This window comes from Porites lutea, chromosome 7 (genome assembly GCF_958299795.1).
Source record: "Porites lutea chromosome 7, jaPorLute2.1, whole genome shotgun sequence".
Taxonomy (NCBI): Eukaryota; Metazoa; Cnidaria; class Anthozoa; order Scleractinia; family Poritidae; genus Porites; species Porites lutea.
The window spans coordinates 31,584,469-31,604,954 of NC_133207.1; the positions used below are offsets into that span (position 1 = coordinate 31,584,469).

A 20,486-nucleotide genomic window follows, 5' to 3' on the forward strand; every position below is an offset into this window, starting at 1 on the left:
TGACACTTGAAGATTACCCAGGGAACAAATTGACATTTCAGAGTAGACAACTTAAATGAAAATGTAGCCAGGGACTTTTACTTTGGCCAAATTTACATGACAACACTGATTGAGAAAAATCTTAAAAACTTTGCCCTGGCATAAGAAGTTACAGAAAAACTGTATAAGCCTGTAGACTCTAACTAGCATTTTTATTTTAATATCAATAAAAATTTGATGATGTAAACCTACACCCTTTTACGTAGTTTCAAGTTGCAACATTGGAACCCTCCATCTTGCGTAGGTATTTAGTCTCGTCTCCTTCTCTCTGAAATTCATAGTGCCAAGAATCGAGCTGTCGTTCTCATAACATTGTTTGGTTTGTTAAACTGTGGTAAGTTTATTTTTTTTTGTTTTGCTGTAAATTTTATTCATAATACCTAACGTACCAATTTATAATAATTAGTTTGTTGGTTACCCAATTTGTTGGTTCTAAAACTGAGTGATCTTTTCGAGTACTAGATGGTTCGCCAGTACTCTTGTTAACTAGATCACTCGAATCAAGTGCTATAGTGAAGAAAAATAGTTGTTCTTGAGAAAATATGGGCGGCTTTTTCAATGTCATCATTTTCCTGGTCTCCTTATATACATAATATAAAACTAAGGCCCTCGGGTAGCTCTCACAGTTCTCGGAAGATAGCAAACAGCTCCTACCAATCTCTTGGCTGCTTGTATACACGTGTTAATTAAGTTGGGAATTTTTGGAAATACAGCTATAACACCAGCTACGTTAACGTTAAGAATCCTTTTCTAAAACTTTTGTCCAGTTTTATAAAACTTACATTAATTCGCGAGCTGGGAAGGTAGCCAATGAGGTGCACATCTATTATAAAGTCGTCGTATCATATGCTTAATTACTTATCATTCATTGTTCATAGTTTGATATCTTGCTTTCTTTCTCGCCTTTTTTTGCGAATTTTCTTAGACGGACTTCAGATTAGTTGCTAACCTGGGACCAGGCTCCGCTTAGGGGAAAAAAGGCAAAAAAAGGGGTCAAATAGGTGAGCGAAACGAGCTCAGCGGCGGTCTGGGGAGAGGAAAAGGGCCCGCATTTATGGGGAGAGGAAGTAGTTGGCCGATAGAACCAATTACAAACATTTTGGTTTGGGCAGAAATTTGTTTTCAAGCTGACAACTGTGACAGATTTTTTTCCTGATAGTTTGGCGTAAATATAACAATTTAGTAAAATCCAACTAGTGGTCTATTATCAACGCTGCGTTCCGATTGGTTGAGCTACTACTAGACTATATCAGAAACTCATAAGGGGTTGAAACGTGTAACTCTTAGATGTCTGCTTTGTCCGATGCTCGTGATTATTCATTTTCAAAAGTACCATATTTGGAACGAGAAAAAGAGATAACTGACCAATCAAACATCGTAAACAACGTGACGTAATTTTTCTTCAGGTTCCCGCGCCCGCTTGAAAAAAATGGCCGACAAACGGGGGAAAAACTCCCGAAAGCCGAGAAAGCTTAGCTTTCAAAGGTTGAAACCAGGAATCTTACCGAAACACTGAGCAGGATATTTTTGGCATACCACCCGGGCCAAACATAACATTACGAAACCCACTGACGTCCTCGCAACTTCTTGAAGTTGTCACTTCAAACAACGATGCCTCGTTGACCATCTGCACAGTAAACTTATACTTCAAAAAGGCATTTAAAATTCTTATACTAAAAGTCTAGAAGAAACAGAAAAAATATTTTCGAATAAAATGCATTAGCTGCCTATCGAAAAGTGTCCAAAACCTGAACCTGACATCTTCGCAAAAAGTGATGCGTGTAATGAGTGTGAGAAGCATTTAAGCTTAAATTCAGCTAGGATGTTGTAGTCATGATCGTGTTTTGAGCTAATTTTATGAATGAACAAACTCAAAACAATAGACAGAGAAGCCGTTTCTTGAAAATTTTAATTCAAAATCCAAAAAGTTAATCCTTTAAAGCAATTGGGAAAACACTATCTGGATCAGGGATCCGTTCACGCAAGTGAAATCGGCTGAGCACTAGGCTTTTGTACATTATGCTTTTGCTTCCCTACTAAAATGGTCCACCTTAATGCTCCTTTTTTTCCCACTTAAATGCTCGGTCTCCCCAAAAAAGTCACTAAAATGCTCGGATACTGCTCATTATACAAACGGTTTTTTAAATTAATTTCAAAGTTTATACTCACAAAAACGTGCAAGTGTTGCAAGTAACAACGACAACGTGTACAAGTTCATAAATACAGCCCAAAAAAACAGCTGTATTAGGTTTTTGGTGAATTTTGAAGTTTAGTCTTCATTTTGTTTAAAAAAGACGGAGCTCATGGGGCATGGGCTCCTGAAAAAAGTTAATTTCTATTTTATTTTCTCGGAAAAATTAATTTTCCAGGGAAAATGCCACTAAAATGCTCGAATAATGCTCAATGCTTTTGCCTCACTAAAATGCTCGAAAAAATGCTAGCATAATGTACAAAAGCCTACTGAGCACATGGCAAAATTCAACACAAAATCCATCTCAAATCGGGGCACATTTTGTAATTTTTCTTTAGCGCCGAAGAGAAAAATCTATAACTGAAACGTCTATTAAAAATTTAAAAATACATAAATTCCCTTTCAAAACCGTAATTGTCTTGGCCATAGAGAGCAAAATGTACCTGAAAATTCAGCAAAAACTTCACTGCCTTGGTTGCATTTCAAAACAGACCATGCGCTCCGTCGTGAAGAAAACAAGGTTGAATTTCTCGAAGGACGATTTCTTGATAAAAAGCTTCCCTTCCTCTAAGCTGAGAAAGCTGAGCATTCTTTTGAACTTTCTCTTTCCATTTTTTCTTTTAGCGGTGTATTTTTTACCTTGAAATGCAGAACTCTTGTCTTAAAACATCTGCATGGTGATCGCGCGGCAGCCATTTGTTTAATATGGAAAATTTGTCACCAAGGTTTCTAAATATGGTAAAAGTGAATATTCACGAGCATTGAACGCGAGTTACACGTTTCAACCCCTTATGAGTTTCTGACTATATGTTATAGCCCACTAGTAGCGAAAAGCGCCGGCTTTGAAAACCTAAACAATGGCGGCTGAGCGAAAGTTTACGGTCTTCCCTCAATTTATTTAACTCTCCTGGTTATCCTTTAGACATAAATCATCATTTTTTCATTCTAGGTTTCAGGAATTTGACGATGCAAGTTTGGATGACACTAGCGATTTCATTGTTGATGGTAGGCGTATGCTCGGTGAATGGCCAGGAAGCAGTTTTAAACGACACGTGTGGAGCTTGTGAAATAACCTGTAAGCTCTTCTCCTAGTATTGCCAGAATGGAAAACTGTTCTTAATTTTTTTGGTCCCATTAGAAAACGGGTTTCAAATGTACTGTTAGTTAGAAAGATCTGACTCAGCTCTAAAGCCTCAATTTGGTTCTGTGGACCAATTTCTTATTCATTAACCTATTTTTACCATATGGTTTTTAGCACTGATGTACGGAGTCGTTGGTGCCGCTGACCTCGCCAAGTTTGGCTTGTTGTTATGTCTCTCGGGGAAGTAAACAAGCTAACTTACGCGAATTTCAGCATCGCGGACGACACAATATAGCTAAGACTATGACGGAAAGCCTCAAAGACGTATTCAAACCAGTTTTAAGCTTGCCAATCATTCCAACAAACGATGGCAGTCTGCTGTCTCTTTCTTCGCCAAAGCAACACGAAAATTCGCAAAAATCCAAAGCAAAAATTTATCTTTCAATTTGGCTCTCCAATGGAATCACAACGATGCATTTCATTCAATGATTTTTTCTTGTTTTTCACATTAACATGTTTCCACTAACTTATTTGTAGCGGAGCTCTCGCGCGCCTCGTCAGTCCGCACTACAGGCATACCAATGTAAAACAACTCAATCAACAGGTATAGCAACCCAAGGGGAATCGCATGGCCAGACGCGTCTTGTGAAGCAGAGGCAATTAAAGAGTCAGTAAAGACAAAATGTAAAGCGAAAATTGTTTCTACATCCGTGTTGTCTTAAGTATTAGCTGCATGGCTACCATGTCCATATTGAACTATTGAACTAAAAACGATAAAGAACGAACAACAACAAAAAAGTGTATTTAGTTTACTTCGGCAAGAGATAATGCTCATTCTCTCTTGGCTTCGGCTCGTACTTTCAGCAAATGAACCCAACATTTGTTTTCAAAAATCGATAATCTCCTTCTATTTTAAGAACAGAACAGACCCATCTCAATTCATGTTAAGTAAAAGTAATCTCTGCTTGGCTGACCAAAGTTAAGTACCTCAGTGAAGAACAATTTCGCGTTGCATTTAGGTGCTCTTTTTTGCAACTTTGTAATCTCAATAAGAGATTCCCGTAGGCTCGTGTATTGAACGCACTTATCGACTTAATTGGCTCTGTCTTTGTTAGCTCTCGCGCATAAGAGTCTTTTCATCACCGCGGGGTTTACAGGCGCAAAAAGTCGCCTCTAAAAACAAATTAGTTGGTCTTTTACAATACGCCTCTGCAGTAACACACGCAATAATCATTGCATCTTTTCAACTACAGTTACATATCGTCTTTATTCTCTATCATGAATATAGCTAAAAATTTTTGTTATTAACACAAATAGTGGCGGGAAGGTCAAGTTTCTCCCCCCAAACACCTCCCCTACACGCTCTCTTACTTTTAGGTCTAACATTCTTGGAACTTTTAGGATAAGGTATATCTGCTCCAAGAGTTACAAGGATAAGGAATAACAAGACCCGGCACCCCTTCCCCCCCCCCCGCCCCCCTCTTGCCCCCCATAACTGTGGCCTCATTATAAGCATATAAACGAGAGCTTCACCTTTAGCCCCGGCTAAACCTATATGTCGAATTATTTTTAAGTCATGCATATTTGGATTTAATTTAACCCCTTCACTGCCTAAAAGGGGCCAAAGTCAAAATTAACAAATCTCCCTCTTTTATTGTAAAATATTGAAAAACAAATAGTATAAGCAGGAGCCATAATCTGGATTATGACTCCAGGTACCAGCTTGGTGAAATGTACGGTGCCTAAAAAGGTTTACAATATGGTTACAAAGGCGGAGATTTTATTCACACATTCAAAACCTAGAACAACCTCACGAGACTTTATCATTCCCTCTAGCAGTGAAAGGGTTATTTCAAGAGGGAAGAAAAGGTTTAACCCTCGGTTGTACCCGCAAACTCATACCCCCACCGTGGTACAAGCGGGAGTGGATGGAACCCATCCCCGGCGTTTTTGATATGTTGCAGTATTTCGAAACGATTGTCCCTTCAGTGGAAAGCCTTTGATCTTCTTAACAAGATGAGGTACATTTTATGTGTGGTGGCGCTGCTAAAGGCCTATGACGTCACTAACAATGGTCGCCATCTTTAATTTTGCCAAGGATTTAGAAATCAGGTTAAAACCGCAAGAAATGACAATTTTTGTGCTTTACATGAAAAATATCACATAAATAAGAACTTTGCAGGATTTCAGCCACAAGATTATCTTTTATTGTTGAAAGAAGTTGAAGACATGTATCTTCACCCAAAAGTGGCTTGACCACCTGCTACTAATGACGTTATATCTCGTAACCATAGCAACTGACCATCACTAAACTTGTCTCAAAATATGCCCAAGGGATGAACGAACAGCTACTGAAAACGTCAGGTGCTGATGTTTTATCCTCTAGGAAAAAACTCAGAAAAACCTTAGTGGAGTGGCATCCAGCCGACCCCCCCCCCCCCCCCCCCCCCCCCCCTCCTCCTTGTACGTCCGAGGGTTAAAAGAATTCTTACTGTAAAAAAATAAGGCAATCATGATGCAAGAATCTACTGAATTTTAAATGTTCCCTTCCATTTTTCATTCTTTCTTCCTTCCTTCCTAACCTACTTGTTCGCTTACTTACATATATATATAACATTTATTAATAATCACAGGAGTTCAGGCTTCAGGAGTAATCATTGATCGCAATAAACGATCAATGATTACTCCTGAAGCCTGAATTCCTGTGATTATTAACAGTCAATGCTCTTCAATTATATGAATTGAGCGCTCTACAAAATACGTTCTACTCGGAATACATGTATATACAACTTTTACTTACATTATCACTTACTTATTTACTAACTTACTAGGTGGATCAGGTAGTGGACAAACGACTTTGAGTTGCAAAGACATTTACGATGCGGATAAGTGAGTAAAGCATAAGTAATACCGTAGCAACATTTTTGATTACTTTTTTTGGTTTCGTCATAGAACACCCAGCTTTTCTCATGCATAGTATCTTTCTTGAGGTTCAGACTAATACAAGGGCTTTTTCTACATATATTATAACTAGACGCCCAGGTTAGCTGTAACTTCATGCATTTGGGTAAGTGTTGTCGTTCTAAAGTACATAAGGTAACTCCACTTGTTTAAAGGGACAGTGTCTCTCAAGTTCGAGCATTATATTACATCGTTACTGACAGAGATCTCAGAAAACGTTCACCACACTTATTAAATTACATATAGAAGGAAACTTGTTATGACCAGTGAGAATTTCAAATCTTAAAGAAATTTATCGAGCGGTTTCCAACTTTTTATCACGTTTCTAAGGAGTTGTCCACTATTAGAATGAAACAGTCGGTTAAGGTGGCTCGACTGGATTTTTTGGGGTTGATACCTCCCAACTTTGAGCATTAACTACGTCGGGATGAGTAAAGATATGGAAAAAAGGTTACCACAACTGTATTACATAAAGATGAAAATTTCTTATGATCTGGGTTTTATTGCAATCGGAGTCGCCATGGCAACGTAATGACGCCATTACGTTTTTCATTTATCTTTGTGTTTCTCTGTTCCAGGAGTTTTTTGAAGAAATCGCTTTAGGGAGTATGTACCTGTTATAATTGCCTCCATTTTGGCATAGTTTGAACAAATTCTATGAGAGAGTTTTCGAAATATTTTGAAATGTAGTTTTAAGAATAATAAAAACAGTGAAATAGCATGCTACCTACACAATTCGCGAATATTTTAAGAAAATGATAAGCTTAAGCCTTCCCTTGTTCTTGAAACTTGCAGGGAATATTTCTTGACAATTGATCTCGGGATTGTCGAATTTATAAAAAAATTTATCGAGCGGTTTTTAGAAAAAGGCGAAATTTTTAGGCATGGACCAAATTACGTCCAAAAACTGTATCAAAAGCAGCTGAATGCAAGTTAATAAAATTCTTCTTACTCGCGATCGCCCTGAGCAATTCCCCTCTTTTTTTGTATGCGGTTTTCGATGGGATCAAACCACTATGAGATGAAGCCTCGTTCCCAAAGCTTATCATTTTCTTAAAATATTCGCGAATTGTGTGGCTAGCATGCTATTTCACTGTTTTTATTATTCTTAAAACTACATTTCAAAATATTTCGAAAAGGCTCTCATAGAATTTGTTCAAACTATGCCAAAATGGAGGCAATTATAACAGGTACATACTCCCTAAAGCGATTTCTTCAAAAAACTCCTGGAACAGAGAAACACAAAGATAAATGAAAAACGTAATGGCGTCATTACGTTGCCATGGCGACTCCGATTGCAATAAAACCCAGATCATAAGAAATTTTCATCTTTATGTAATACAGTTGTGGTAACCTTTTTTCCATATCTTTACTCATCCCGACGTAGTTAATGCTCAAAGTTGGGAGGTATCAACCCCAAAAAGTCCAGTCGAGCCACCTTAAAGACTGGAACAATTTCTCTCATTATGTCAATATCCATTCAATAGGGGGCATAAAAACGAAGCCTACACACTGCATGTTAATTCTGAACAAATTTCTGTGTACTGTCACATGGTAAAAGCTGACCTTGAAGCATGCGAAGGAGGTGGATGGACGCTGGTCATGAAGATCAATGGAACCAAGGTAACAGCAACAAGCAAAGAACATTCTATTCTAGGCTAAAAGTTGCTTCAAAAATTTATAACTATTTTTCAAAGCAGCAGACACCTATGCCGCTCACCCCTCAACAACAAAACTATATTCACACGATATAATAGGGAGAATTATCAAGGCTTCGTTGTAGGCAGATAACACTAGCCTTGATAATTCTCGTTATCATGCGCAACCAACTGCAAAAACCGATCGATCTTAATTATTGTTTAGACACACACTGAATTCATGATCTAATCATCAGTCAAAAGGCACACATGAAATAAAACATTTAACGTAATGAATCAATTTGCTCACAACGTTTTGCATTGATTATAGCCGTTTACCATCAAAAAAGTTCCAGGTCAATCTTATACATTAGATTACAAACAAGATAAATAGCGAAAGCCCTCGTCTTTAAAAGTAACAAGATCAACTTAAATATTGTCCCTCCAACTATTGGCATCTTGTCAAGGGGTGTCCTACGAAAACCATTCTTGGTTTTTAACGAATTTACCTGAAAATGGATTTTAGTTCGCAGAGGAGAGATATGCTTTTGTTCTGACCACCAACATGGCTGCCGCGATGGCACCTGCGAACCAGCAATTTTCAGCAAAATGACGTCACTTTGCATGTAATTAATATGTATTTACAAACTTTCGTCTGCAAGAGTGACGCAGCGAAACTATTACCAGCTAGCATTAGCAATCTTTTTGTAACCAGTCAGAATACGCACTTAATGTAGCTAGTCGTTCAGGTGATAAAAAAAACCCGCCTTGCTGGGATGGAGAGCAAGGCATGCACTCGGGGAAAACACAAACAAAGGAAATAAGCATTTAAAATGATGTGAGCCTTTTGTCTGTCTTGTCCAAGTGTGTTCGATCTCTTGCTCTCCAGCCAGCATGTCGATTTGGTTACACGAGAATGACTAGCTGCAAAGGGATTATCGAGATAGTGACAGAACTGCATAATAATCAAAAATTATTGAATGAGGCTCGGTATCAGTCAGAAATTCGGCTATTTCGTCTTGCTATAACCGTGAACGCCATGTTTACTCAGGCATAAACAACTAGGCTATAGCGCCACCACCTGGAAGCGAGGTTGATTGATGGGTTGTTTGGCAATTATTGAAAGAGGCTAAGTATCGGATGTGAAGAATTAATACAGTTAAACCTTCAATAACGGCCACCTTTCCACAACTGCCGCCTGTCTAAAACGGCCACGTTATTTTGTCCCGGTGGATAGTCTCAATACCTCTTAGTTAAACCTCTCTACAACGGCAACGGCCACTTAAACATGCATGTCCCCAACTGCCAAAATAACCTCTCTACAACGGCCAGTTTTTTTCAGCGACGGATGAAAGAGTCAAGAATGCCGGTCACACTGCAAGTTACTTTATGATCAATCACGGCAATCCTATTTTCAATTGATTGTGTTTCATTTATACTGCGGCTGCGCAGTAAGCAAAATTCTCAACCATTCTATGGGGAATGCTGCGAACCTTGCTCGTTTTGTCACGTTAACATTTTGATCCAAAACTTAATTCAAGCTTTTTGTGTCTTTTATCTCTATACATTTTATACGATTGGATTACCATGATTATGGGACACATGTACGGTAAACATGAACTTGTACTCCCTAAAAAATAAACTGTCATATACCACCCCTACCTCCCCATAACTGCCACCTCTCTACAACGGGCACTTTCTTCTGTTCCCACTGCATGGAGGCCCTTATGGAGAGGTTCGACTGTATGCAGATCATAGAGGTTGTTATTGAGGCTGAAGGCCGTGGCGGATGACATCCTCGTGCACCTATATTTTGTTTTATTATTTTATCAAAATATTTCTAAGTTCTTAACAACGAAGGTTTCCTACAAGATTTTGGCTTTATTGACAAATCGTGAGATCAATGTGGTCGACTTACAGTTTTGGTAGCCTTCCAAAAAAGTCTTTTTTTAGTTGCTTTTTTATGAACCGAGACTAAGTTGAGGTCCATAAAAACGCATATAAGAACCAGCCCAGTACCAGCCATCTTGACCGAACATTTTGTTAAATCAAGGATTTATTACATGGCCAAAAGGAAATTAATCTCGTGAGAACGAAGCGGGAAATCCCGCCGGACGGGGCACAAAACACAGGATTCGCTGTATCTTGACCGGTCGTATTGCCAGTCACTGACAAAGCCTCAGTTCCACTGGCCGTATTAAAACCGAGATGGCGGTCGTTGACCGTCATCACGTCACGAAATGTTTTTAGAGGAATCTTGCCATGTAATGTTATTTATTTTAGCTTGGGTATTTATTACATTAAGTTCTGATCGGGTTTGATTTTCTTAGCCTAAATATTCTCAAAACTACTTTTAGATGGGGAGGAGGCCTGATGTAATTGTCCCCCAGGGCTCAAGAGTAGTTAAAAAATTGAATAGTCTAACAATTTTTTGCGACACAATGTGACCGCCACGAAGTCATGCGAAAACTGTCTGTTAATTGACGATGTATTATTATCATTTCTTTATTCGTTTAGGACACCTTTCATTACGATTCCAAATTGTGGACCAACAAGAACGAACTCAATCCTCTGGGAGGAAAGACCCTGCTTGATCATCAAGAAACAAAATTACCCACCTACTGGAGCACACCATTCTCTAAGATTTGCCTCGCTATGAAGATCGGCAACCAAGTTAAATCGATCGTCATCAAAAAAACCGCCAGTTCTTTGTACGCCTTGATCGCTGACGGAACTGAAAAAAAATTCACGACGAACCTGGGTCGTCACACCTGGAAGAAGCTGATTGGCAATCAGGCATCGCTACAGAAAAATTGTAACCGGGAAGGTTTCAATTTAAAGTCGCCAAATTACCACAGCGAAGCAAGAATCGGTATCATAAGTAACCAGGAAAATGACTGTGCTTCCCCTGACTCCAGAATTGGGTTTGGCACTGGGGGATATCCTAATGGTCACAACACCTGTGGAAACGTTGCATCGGCAATTCATCATCCAGACAATGGCGGTAAAAATATTAGAGCCATGGGCTACATCTTGGTGCAATGAGTATCAAACAACCTGGTTCCAGTTCACTGCCGATAAAAATCAAAGGATTTTAAAACGCTTATAGAAACAGGAAGAAATTGTAGAACTTAAAGTTGAATAAACGCATTGCTCAAGACAACTACTTTTATCTGTTATCCCAGGTTTCTATCATTCATGGGCGTAAGGCGGCATCTTCTATCAGGCCACTCTGTCTGGCACATCATTGTAGTGGTACTTGATCCCGATAAAAGTTATTCCTATGGGTAAAGGCTGGGCATACTGCCTTAACCCCTTACTGTTTATGGCTGAAGTGGGCTGACAGTAAAACGAGCATCAGAACATAACCATTGCTGTAATAAAAATTCCTAATCTGCCAATAAACGCGGGAGAAAGAAGAGTGGAAATTGCGCCGGGCAGTCGACCCGGCTGACACGAGATCTTTTTATGCGTTTGTGTTTGTTGGGGATTAAACAGCACTATGCATATGAGGAGAATCGAATCTAGTGTCACCAAACTTTTCTTAAATTGAGTGAAAAACTGTTGCCTACAGTTTTAGTTCTCTAAAGCCCACAGAACATAAATACACATAAATTGAGAAAGAGATCCCGACTATCGTTCATGCCTCCCAGGACTGAGTTCGATCAATTGTTTTTTGGCAAAGGAGACATCACAGTACATACCAATCATAAGCCCTTGGAGGCGATTTTCAAACGTTCCTTAGCACTTTCTCCCCGTCGTCTGTAAAGCATGCTGTAGAGCTTCAGGGTAGAGTATCGCGAGGGCTGCACCCTTAACTTCGTATCGCTGACGCGCTATCTCGAGCATCTTTTCCAATGTTACTGTCGACAATAAACTTACTTACAAAATAGTAATTACCTCATTTGTTGAGCATAAAATTCATAAATTGTTTGAAGTTAGCTTATGGCTTTTTTGTAATCTTTTCCCTTGACGTGAGATTAATTTTGCTCCTTTGATTTTTGTTTCTAAAATGACGTCACTTCTTTGGGCGTGATGTTTTCTTAAAGATGCTAAATTTCGTCGTAACATTTTCAAAGTTTATGACGTACTTTATCAACGATAACAGGACAGACACATTAAAAAGATGACGTCAGTTTACCATACTGTTCAATCCACCACACGAAAAAGTCAAGAACGCAATAGCGTCAAAATAAGCAACCAATCATGCATAAGCCGATAACGCATTAGGAACATTTCCACGTTATAATTGACTTTTATCCAAGAGAGGATAAAGGGGACAGAGGAGGCATCCCCCATACACACCCTATTCCATAGGTAATTCGTCTCGAGTTATTTTTAGAATCGGGATAAAGTTACCTCGCGCGCTGCGTGGATTTTTCGTGGAGGTTTCGCATGACTAAACGCCATGCAAAACATGTCGGGCGAAAGGCAATGAAAGCGTAAAGAGATCGAGAGCATTTGAATATTGAAGCGAAATGAGTCGGCACTCACCTGGGAAAAGGGAATCTCTCGACTCTTTGACAACCCATGAAATCAGTTTAACTCGAAGTTATCGTAACCTCAGTGCTTTAATAAAATGAGAAATTTCGCCGGTCTATTGAAACCGGTCGTTTGTACCATAAAGCAAGTAGCAAGCAATATTCATGTACATGTAATTAGTTTTACAAATTTGAATTTTACTGTTTTTTTTTTGAGTTGTTAAGCGCTGTTGATCAGTGAATGTAAATAGCGCTCTAGAAGTTATTAAATTACTATTATTATAGGACACCAAGTGTTATTTTTGTTGAATAATAAAAGACTAATAAAAGAATAAATATCAAACCAGAAATTGCTCCCTTCAAACTGTAAATTATAAATGATCTTGAGAGAATATTCTCTATGTTAAGGATTTCCCTGCTGTACGAGGTTAGCTCTATACAAGAGAGGAAGGGCGATTCTTTTTTAATTTCCGTTTCGCTGACACGGCTTTAGCAGAAATCTCTCTTTAGTCGTTTTCGTCGACAAAACGAATAGCAATATTGCTCTCCGCGTCTTCCGCCATTTTGTTCTGCCTCAATTCGTGAAGGACGCGTGGCACTGAGCGCGGGTCATCCACGCGGAACACATTCGCGCTATGTGTTTGGCTGTTGTCTAATCCCCCTTGGGATCTGTGGTCTTAAAAATAACTCGAGACGAATTACCTATGGAATAGGGTGTGTATGGAGGATGCTTTCTCTGTCCCCTTTATCCTCTCTTGCTTTTATTGTATTAATCGAAAACAACCCATGTGCAATTAAAAACATCCAAGGCCCGGTGGCTTTTCTTCCCGAAGGTCGACATTTCATTAATATTTATATTACAATACAGCTAAATCACTCTCTTGGGGTGTTGGTTTTTGTAACTCTTTTGAATTCCCCTTTCTTCGGAGATCCTGAAAACTGGCGCTGGGACCGGCTTTTACAAAAACCTTTAAACAACGTGTTGATATAACAGAGTTTTAGGTTATGTTAACACTATACCGGATATCTTTTGCACCGGCACGAAAATCATACCGGACACTAGGGCTTCGGTTCACACATAACAACGGGGATTTCGGCGCGATTTCTGTAACGGAGAGAATCTGCGCCGCACCGATCTCTAAGTGGAGGGTTGCCGGGTAGGTGTTCATGTTACACCGGAATGAAGCAAAATGGAGTAGTTTGCTAGCCAGGACCCGCACAATTATTCTTTATTTTTCGATTTGATTATTTGATTTCGGGCCCGAAAAGTTACTGGGACTTTCGAGAAACGGGCCACAGTAGCTTTTATGATTGTAATGTCCAACATAGCCTTAGATTCACGTTTACAGCAAACCCTAATCGCCTATTTCAAGGTGACAATTTTTTTTATATTTAGAAATCAGCAGAAATAATTTATAATGGTGAATCTGGCATGAATTACATACTATTTTTTGTATTATAAACAGTAAACGTGGTACAAATTGACGTTCGCTGTTTTTCGTAAACGTGAATCTAAAACTCTCTAATGAATTTTGTACACCCCTCTGTAACAGACCCAGTGGAATCTATATCTTCACTGGGTTCTCGGAGAAAATGTCATTGGGTTGGTTTATTTTCCACTGGGTTTTTCCTCTTAGTTGTTTATCTCCCATACAAGCGAAAAGGGAAGGCAGACTTAACATCTCGACCGGCATGAACTTTTCAAAACCTTTTACATACCGCTGTAGCGAATAGAATTAAACGATTTACACTTTTTGGCGAGATTGATTACCTGTACCCTCTGCACTTTGCTTTCGTCGTTGCTTCTTAAACAAATATGAAAAACGAAATACATAAAGTCTTGTAGAAGTCATAATAGATTGCGACCGGCCCTTGAGGAAGCAAAAAATCAGCCGGTAGAAACAAACTATTCGCCGGCTATCGGGGAGGCTTAATTATCACTGTGAAGTCTGAATTTAACCACTGGGTAGGGTTTCACAGGTTCTGATATATTACAGGGGGGTGTTTTTGCTGTGATGCGTTACACTCCATTGAAAAAACATTGTTACTTGGAAACTGCTAAAAGAGAGATCTATAAAGGGCGTTAACTTGCACTTGCATTGTCGACCACTGAGAGTCGAGCGAGCGACAATCGTCATTCACTACTTATGACGTCAGGAGATCATAACAGGACAGGTCCGGCGTTTCGTTGCCAGAAAAGGGAGTAAAAAAATACCGTAAAATTCGAAAATAAGCCCCGGGGCTTATATTTTTCAAAGGCCCTTTTTGAGGGGCTTATTTTTGGAGGGGCTTATTTACGGAGGGAAATTTGCGTTTAAAAATCGATTGGGTTGGTCTCATAGCTGGAAGTAAATTTACCGTTTTCGCTTTGTTTTACTTTATATTTGAGGGCAAATTTCCAAGTACAAACCCCCGGAGGAGTTTATATTTGGAGGGGCGATTTAACGGAGGGTTTTTTTTTGCGTTACTGGATTGGGTGGCTTATATTTGGAAGGGCTTATACATGGAGGGGCTTATTTTCGGAATTTTAGGGTATAATAAAGGAAGGAGAAGACAAAAGGATATTCTGTATTGCGTCCCCGTTAAGTTGATTATAACACATTAATAATGGGTTTAATAAACTATGTATCTGTTAATAAAAGCAAGTTGCATTTTATTTTGTCTCTTTGAGACCAGATGGCGGAATTTAATAATTCATGGTGAGGACCGGGAAAAATAGAGCAACCCCCCCCTGACCACAAATAGTAGTCTTTTGAACTGATCGATGAGACTTTTTTAATTATTACTACTGTAACATACACTTTTTCTGTAGCTATTTACACTAATAAAACCTATTTACAATGTTAATATTGTCATCGAAAATTTAATTGAATTCATTCGGATTTACTGCAATATGTCGAGTTTAATATATAATGATCGGTGATTAAGCACAAAAACAGTCGTATCCCTGTAGCTACTCCTTTTAAAGGAATATACCGTATATTCAGATTATTATAATAATTGCCTAAAACCTTTTCTACTCGTCGATCATTACTTCAGACCCATGATGTTGGAGGGGGCGTAAGGGTTTGCGTTGATGTTTGGGGAAATTTTGATTTTAAGTTGCGGTATTGCTGTTTTATATTACAATACCAAGGGGTTTGCGGTATTTAGAAAATTTCGGGTAATTTCGATGCGGTTGGCGGTTTTCTTATGTTATTCTGCGCGGTGTTAAGACGTATTTCTGCGCGGTTTGGCTTGGTAGTATTCGTACCCCCCTTACGCCCCCCTCGTGTTGCCGTGAGCTATTTCTCATAGGAACACAAACATGGTTTCTTCGGAGGTCGCAAAAAAATTGAAAAATATACTTGACTTGAGTTTTCTAGAGGTGCAATAACAGAAGACTGTATTTTACCTACTCAACGAGGTGCGTAGCGCCGATTTGACTATTTGAATCTTAGAAAAGCAGAGCTCGGAGAGAAGTCTAACTACTTTAGTGGGAACCAACTGGCATACTAGTGAACCTTCGATTCTGTAAGTCTATGTTTACACAGCATCAGTTAATTAACTTATTTACTAATTGCTCATAAAAACTGCAAAAACGATCTGTTGAAAGAGAACGCCGGCAAGCAGGGCGAACGAAAGTGTTTATATGGAGAGAAGTTAACCTGGATAGAAGGGTTAGCCACCTAGCCGGGTCACCCCCCAAGCCGGGTCACCCTACTAGCCGGGTCATCCTCCTAGCCGGAATACCCTCCTAGCCGGGTCACCCCCCTAACCGGGCACCCTCCTAGCCGTGCCAGCTTTTCTACATATTAACGCTTTTGCAATTTTGGCTCGTCCAGTCAGCTCAACACAATCAAGGCGAGAAAATTGGAGCATGAGCGAGCGCTGTTGTCAGATCTTGGCTCGAGCAAAGGCGTCAACTTGGGCTGTGATGCACCTCGAAAACGTTTTTCCGTATAAACCCGACCTAGAAGGCATTTGGAGAAATCCGTGGACCTTCACGTAACAAATACTTCGATTTTTACTATTTACATGGCCAACGAACTAGAAATAATACTATTCATTATACTCTCAATCCTGACGGTTCCAATGAGTGGGAAGAAGAAAAGCTCCTCTGCTGCTTGTTTAGTGAGCATGCGCGTGGCGGGTAGTCGAAGTAGTATCTTTGCAAATCGTTCAGGATTATTGGGATATTTGTTTTCCACATACTGCTTGAGAGAGCAGTGAGCTTTTTCCTGCAGCCTCTCAACTTGTTTGGGGTTTTTCAAGCTTGAACAGTCTGCGAAAATAACAAAAAAAAATGAAAAATCGATATTATATACTGACAACAACGTGAATAATGTAGAATTATTTCTCGGATATCTGTTCTGTGTAGGCTGTTATGGGGTAAGACTATATATTAACTAAATATAAGTTTTGATTGATAAATTTGTGAATTCCATACATTTGAACTGCGGGATGAAGAAATAAATGCCGCAGAAAATCTTGACAGTCAAATACGCAACTTATGTAGTAGCGAAAAGAAGGCCTGAAAAAGGTTAAGCTTGACGGGATTCGATTCCTGACCTCTGCGATACCGGTGCGGCGCTCTAATCGATTGAGCTATCAAGCCAACTTGGAGCAGGTTATTAAATTCGCTCGTAACATACCCGGGAAAAATGGAGATGAATGGTGAATATATGAATTTCATATCCTTGAAATGCGGGATGAAGAAATATATGCAGAGAAGGTCATCACAGTTAAATACGCAACTTAATCAATTTGTCAGACTGGTCTTACAATTAAAAGAAAAATAAATAAATAAATAAACGATCAGATTAATGCTTTTCCGTGGTGATAATTCCAACTTAAGCAGTCGTATGCTTGGTCTTCGCGGTGACCGGATGTAACGATTTCCACGGAATAACAATGACGGTTAATTCAGTCTATTTTTAATAATTTGAAAGGCTCATTACTCCTAGAGCTGCAGCTACAACAGTGAACTTAAGAAGTTTTTAGTTTACACTCAACCATAAAACGTCGGCCAACTATTTCCAGCTAAAGCCAGTTACACTTGTTGATAGCTGTCAACATCATCGTCGTCACACTAGCATCATCGCCACCACCTCCATCGTTATTATCATTATTATAATCATCATCATCATAATTAATACAGTCAGCCTCAACAATATCTTCATCACTATGAACGTAACTTAAACATTAAAAATATCGTCAAAATCATCATCGTCGTCATCATCGCCACCACCACCACCACCACCATAATCATAATCATCATCAAAATCATTCTCAACAATATAATCGTAACCATGATATCGTCACCATGAACGTCACAATGAACGAATGCATCATGAACATCGTCAAAATCATCATCATTATCACTGCCACCACCACCATCAATAACATGGCTTTCAACATATCAACATCACCATGAACGTAACATTAACAACATGAATATCGTCAAAATCATCATCATCATCGTTATCACTGACACCACCACCACCACCAACATCATCATCAACATAAGCCCTCAGCAATTTCAACATCACCATGAACGCAACATAAACATCATGAAAATCGTCAAAATCATCATCATCATTATCGTTATCATTATTGTCTACAACATTATCAACATTCGAAATTGCAAAAAAAAAAAAAATGGAGAAGATGTTCCGACACCATTGAAAATGAAAACCTGATTTACCTGGATTGAAGAGAATAATCGTCTTGAAGAATGCATACTCCACCAAATCCAGTTCAAGTTTTTCCAGACTCAGAAGCAGTTCCTTTACACTTAATACTTTTTCAAGAATCTTCTGATCTTTGGTTAACAAGGGTTTATGTTCCTCATCGCACTCTGATCGCTCCATGTGAACGGCAGCAAGTGTCAACAATGGTGACAGAGGAAACGAACTGGAACATTGTGAAACGCCTAACATGAAAAGATCAGACCATGAACTTTGTAGCAAAACAAGTTGATCTGCGCTGTCCAAACTTCGGAAGGCCTGAATGTTTCTCGTCCAATCAACGGTAAGAAACAGGAGGCGGGTTGCGATTTCGTAAATGTAGTCCATTGATAGAGAAGACAATCCCAAGGTTGGAGGGTTCAATTTGAACTGGAGGTTTTCTGGGCTTATAATGCTAAGGTGCGCTTCTGTAGCGTGGATTGCAGAAGGCGATCTTGGAGATGTGGCTATCGGCGAAGAAAAAGACGCTGTACTGCTGCTGGGCGAAAGAGGTTCATAATCTATCTTTTCCTGACAGTTAGGGAAAACAGGATGGTTTTCAGGAGACCGGCTTAGCCCAGGAAAGCCGTTTTCATTTTGGCTGTTTTCCAGGCATTTAGTGATGGGCTTTCTTTCACACTGCACGGCTAGGAAAAGAGCAGAAAAAGTCGGTTAGAATATTTTGTGGTAACAAAAACCAATAGAGCGGGCTTCTTGCTTTATCTTACTAAATTTGCTGTGATTTCAGTTACTATATAGTATCAACTATCAACCCTTTGCGCATCAGGGGCCCGAAATCAAATATTCAAATCGAAATAGAAAGAATAAGAGTGCGGGTCCTGACAGGCAAACTACTCCATTTTGATTCATTAACCGATAGTTTTATCATGTTAGATGCAAAACTATTGAAACCTCGATCTTTAATGTAAACGGAGACAGTATACCGGGTCCGTTAATTTCGGGACTTTCGAGAAACGGACCCCAGATCAACTCGAAACGCAGGGAGCTACTCAATTTCACCTCGGTCAAGGAGAGAAATTTGCAAAAGCTGACAAAACCACTAAGCTACGCTAAGTTTGCTACTTTCAATGTTGAAAGTAACTGAGATATTGCCAATACGCTGTTAATTTACTAAAAGTTTTGAAAATTTAAGACTATCAATGTTTAAAAACCGAAAATGGTTGTTCTTGTCGGCGCAATTTACCAGCATAATTTGGGAGCGAAGCGTTTTTTAGCGGAAAGAAAATCAATATTTTCAGAAGAAATGTTCAACGACAGTTATGTCATCTAAAAAGTTGATAAATCTTTGTCGATGTTTCCACTCACTAGACACTAAGTTGTATGAAAAAAAAAAAAACAAAACCGCTTAGACGTGTGACTGCAGTGGCAGTGAGTTCCTTACTGACTTGAAGTGACTTCTTTAACCCTCTGGTCATTTTCGCTAAAATTATACCCTCATTTACTCGAACTGGATTTGCATTTGTCAAATTGTAATGGTTAAAAATATTCTCAGTCCAACATCTATTGGCTGCGAAGCCCTAGGGGGTTCCAAGGGCGCACATGCATGCGAAAGCCCGTTAACGCCTGCCTAAAGAGCATGGCTCTTAGACCAAGAGCGGTGGTTACCGTACCATACTGAAAAAACGGAATCCATCTAAGACTAATTTTGACTTGAACTGTGCGTACCTCTGGAATGAAATAATTTCTAGCTACGCCCGCCGTGTATTGAAAACTCCCAAGAAGTTGTCGGGCCTGAAAGACTTTTTTTTTAATCCATTTTTTAAACGAACTTTGGAAGTTCTTGTGCAAAGTAGGCGGCAGCATACTTCTCGGTCTTTTTTTTTATGTGACATTCTCTTAAAAATCCTATTTCTGCTAATGAACTTGTGTACTTACAAAACACGTTTCGAGAGTTTTGAGAAACGCAGGCCAGGGCCGGCTATTACTAAAAAACTGTTCATCAGCGCTGCCTTAGTTCTTAAATAGAGGTGCTTAATTATATTGAAGGTATAAAAACTTTCTTTGTTGTTGTTGTTGTTGAAAAAATGTTGTAGCGTTCTACTTGTTCTCCGTAACAATCGTAATAAATAGGTCGGTTTGAACACCAGTCAAATATGTCCTTAAAATAAGGCTTCATCTCTCGTTATTGATACTCCTCCTCCGATAGCTCGAAGCTTTTTTATTACCCCAGAATTAATGTTCGATGATTTGGAGCTCTTTAGAATAATGTTTGTTTTATCTAGCAAAATTTTAATTTCGGTTTTCTAACTTATAGCCCTCAAAATATCACTAATTAAGGAAAATTGTACAAGTTAAAATGTCTCTGCTGGAAGATCGGGGACGGAATATTTAACCGAATTCCTAAAAAACAAAATAAATGCGCTAAAA

At 39.1% G+C, this 20,486-nt stretch overlaps 2 protein-coding genes across 5 annotated transcripts in view; one reads left to right on the plus strand and one right to left on the minus strand.

Moving 5' to 3' along the window:
* LOC140944278 (nuclear receptor subfamily 2 group F member 5-like) overlaps nucleotides 1–20,486 on the minus strand; it is a 40,429-nt gene that overhangs the window by 14,195 nt on the left and 5,748 nt on the right. For 3 of the 4 annotated variants that reach the window (XM_073393427.1, XM_073393428.1, XM_073393429.1), the window contains exons 3-4: nucleotides 18,077–18,745; nucleotides 15,141–16,654 (exon numbers count right to left, since the gene is read on the minus strand). In XM_073393427.1, the coding sequence (XP_073249528.1) occupies nucleotides 16,404–16,654; nucleotides 18,077–18,745 (920 nt within the window). In that variant the 3' untranslated portion in view covers nucleotides 15,141–16,403. Of the gene's footprint in view, nucleotides 1–15,140; nucleotides 16,655–18,076; nucleotides 18,746–20,486 lie in introns of those variants that run through there. The other variant, XM_073393431.1, reaches the window with a different exon arrangement.
* LOC140944281 (uncharacterized skeletal organic matrix protein 5-like) lies at nucleotides 299–11,072 on the plus strand. Its single transcript, XM_073393434.1, has 5 exons — nucleotides 299–373; nucleotides 3,180–3,305; nucleotides 6,143–6,200; nucleotides 7,760–7,895; nucleotides 10,427–11,072. The coding sequence occupies exons 2-5, from the start codon at nucleotides 3,197–3,199 to the stop codon at nucleotides 10,952–10,954; spliced, it is 831 nt and encodes a 276-aa protein (XP_073249535.1). The 5' UTR covers nucleotides 299–373; nucleotides 3,180–3,196; the 3' UTR covers nucleotides 10,955–11,072.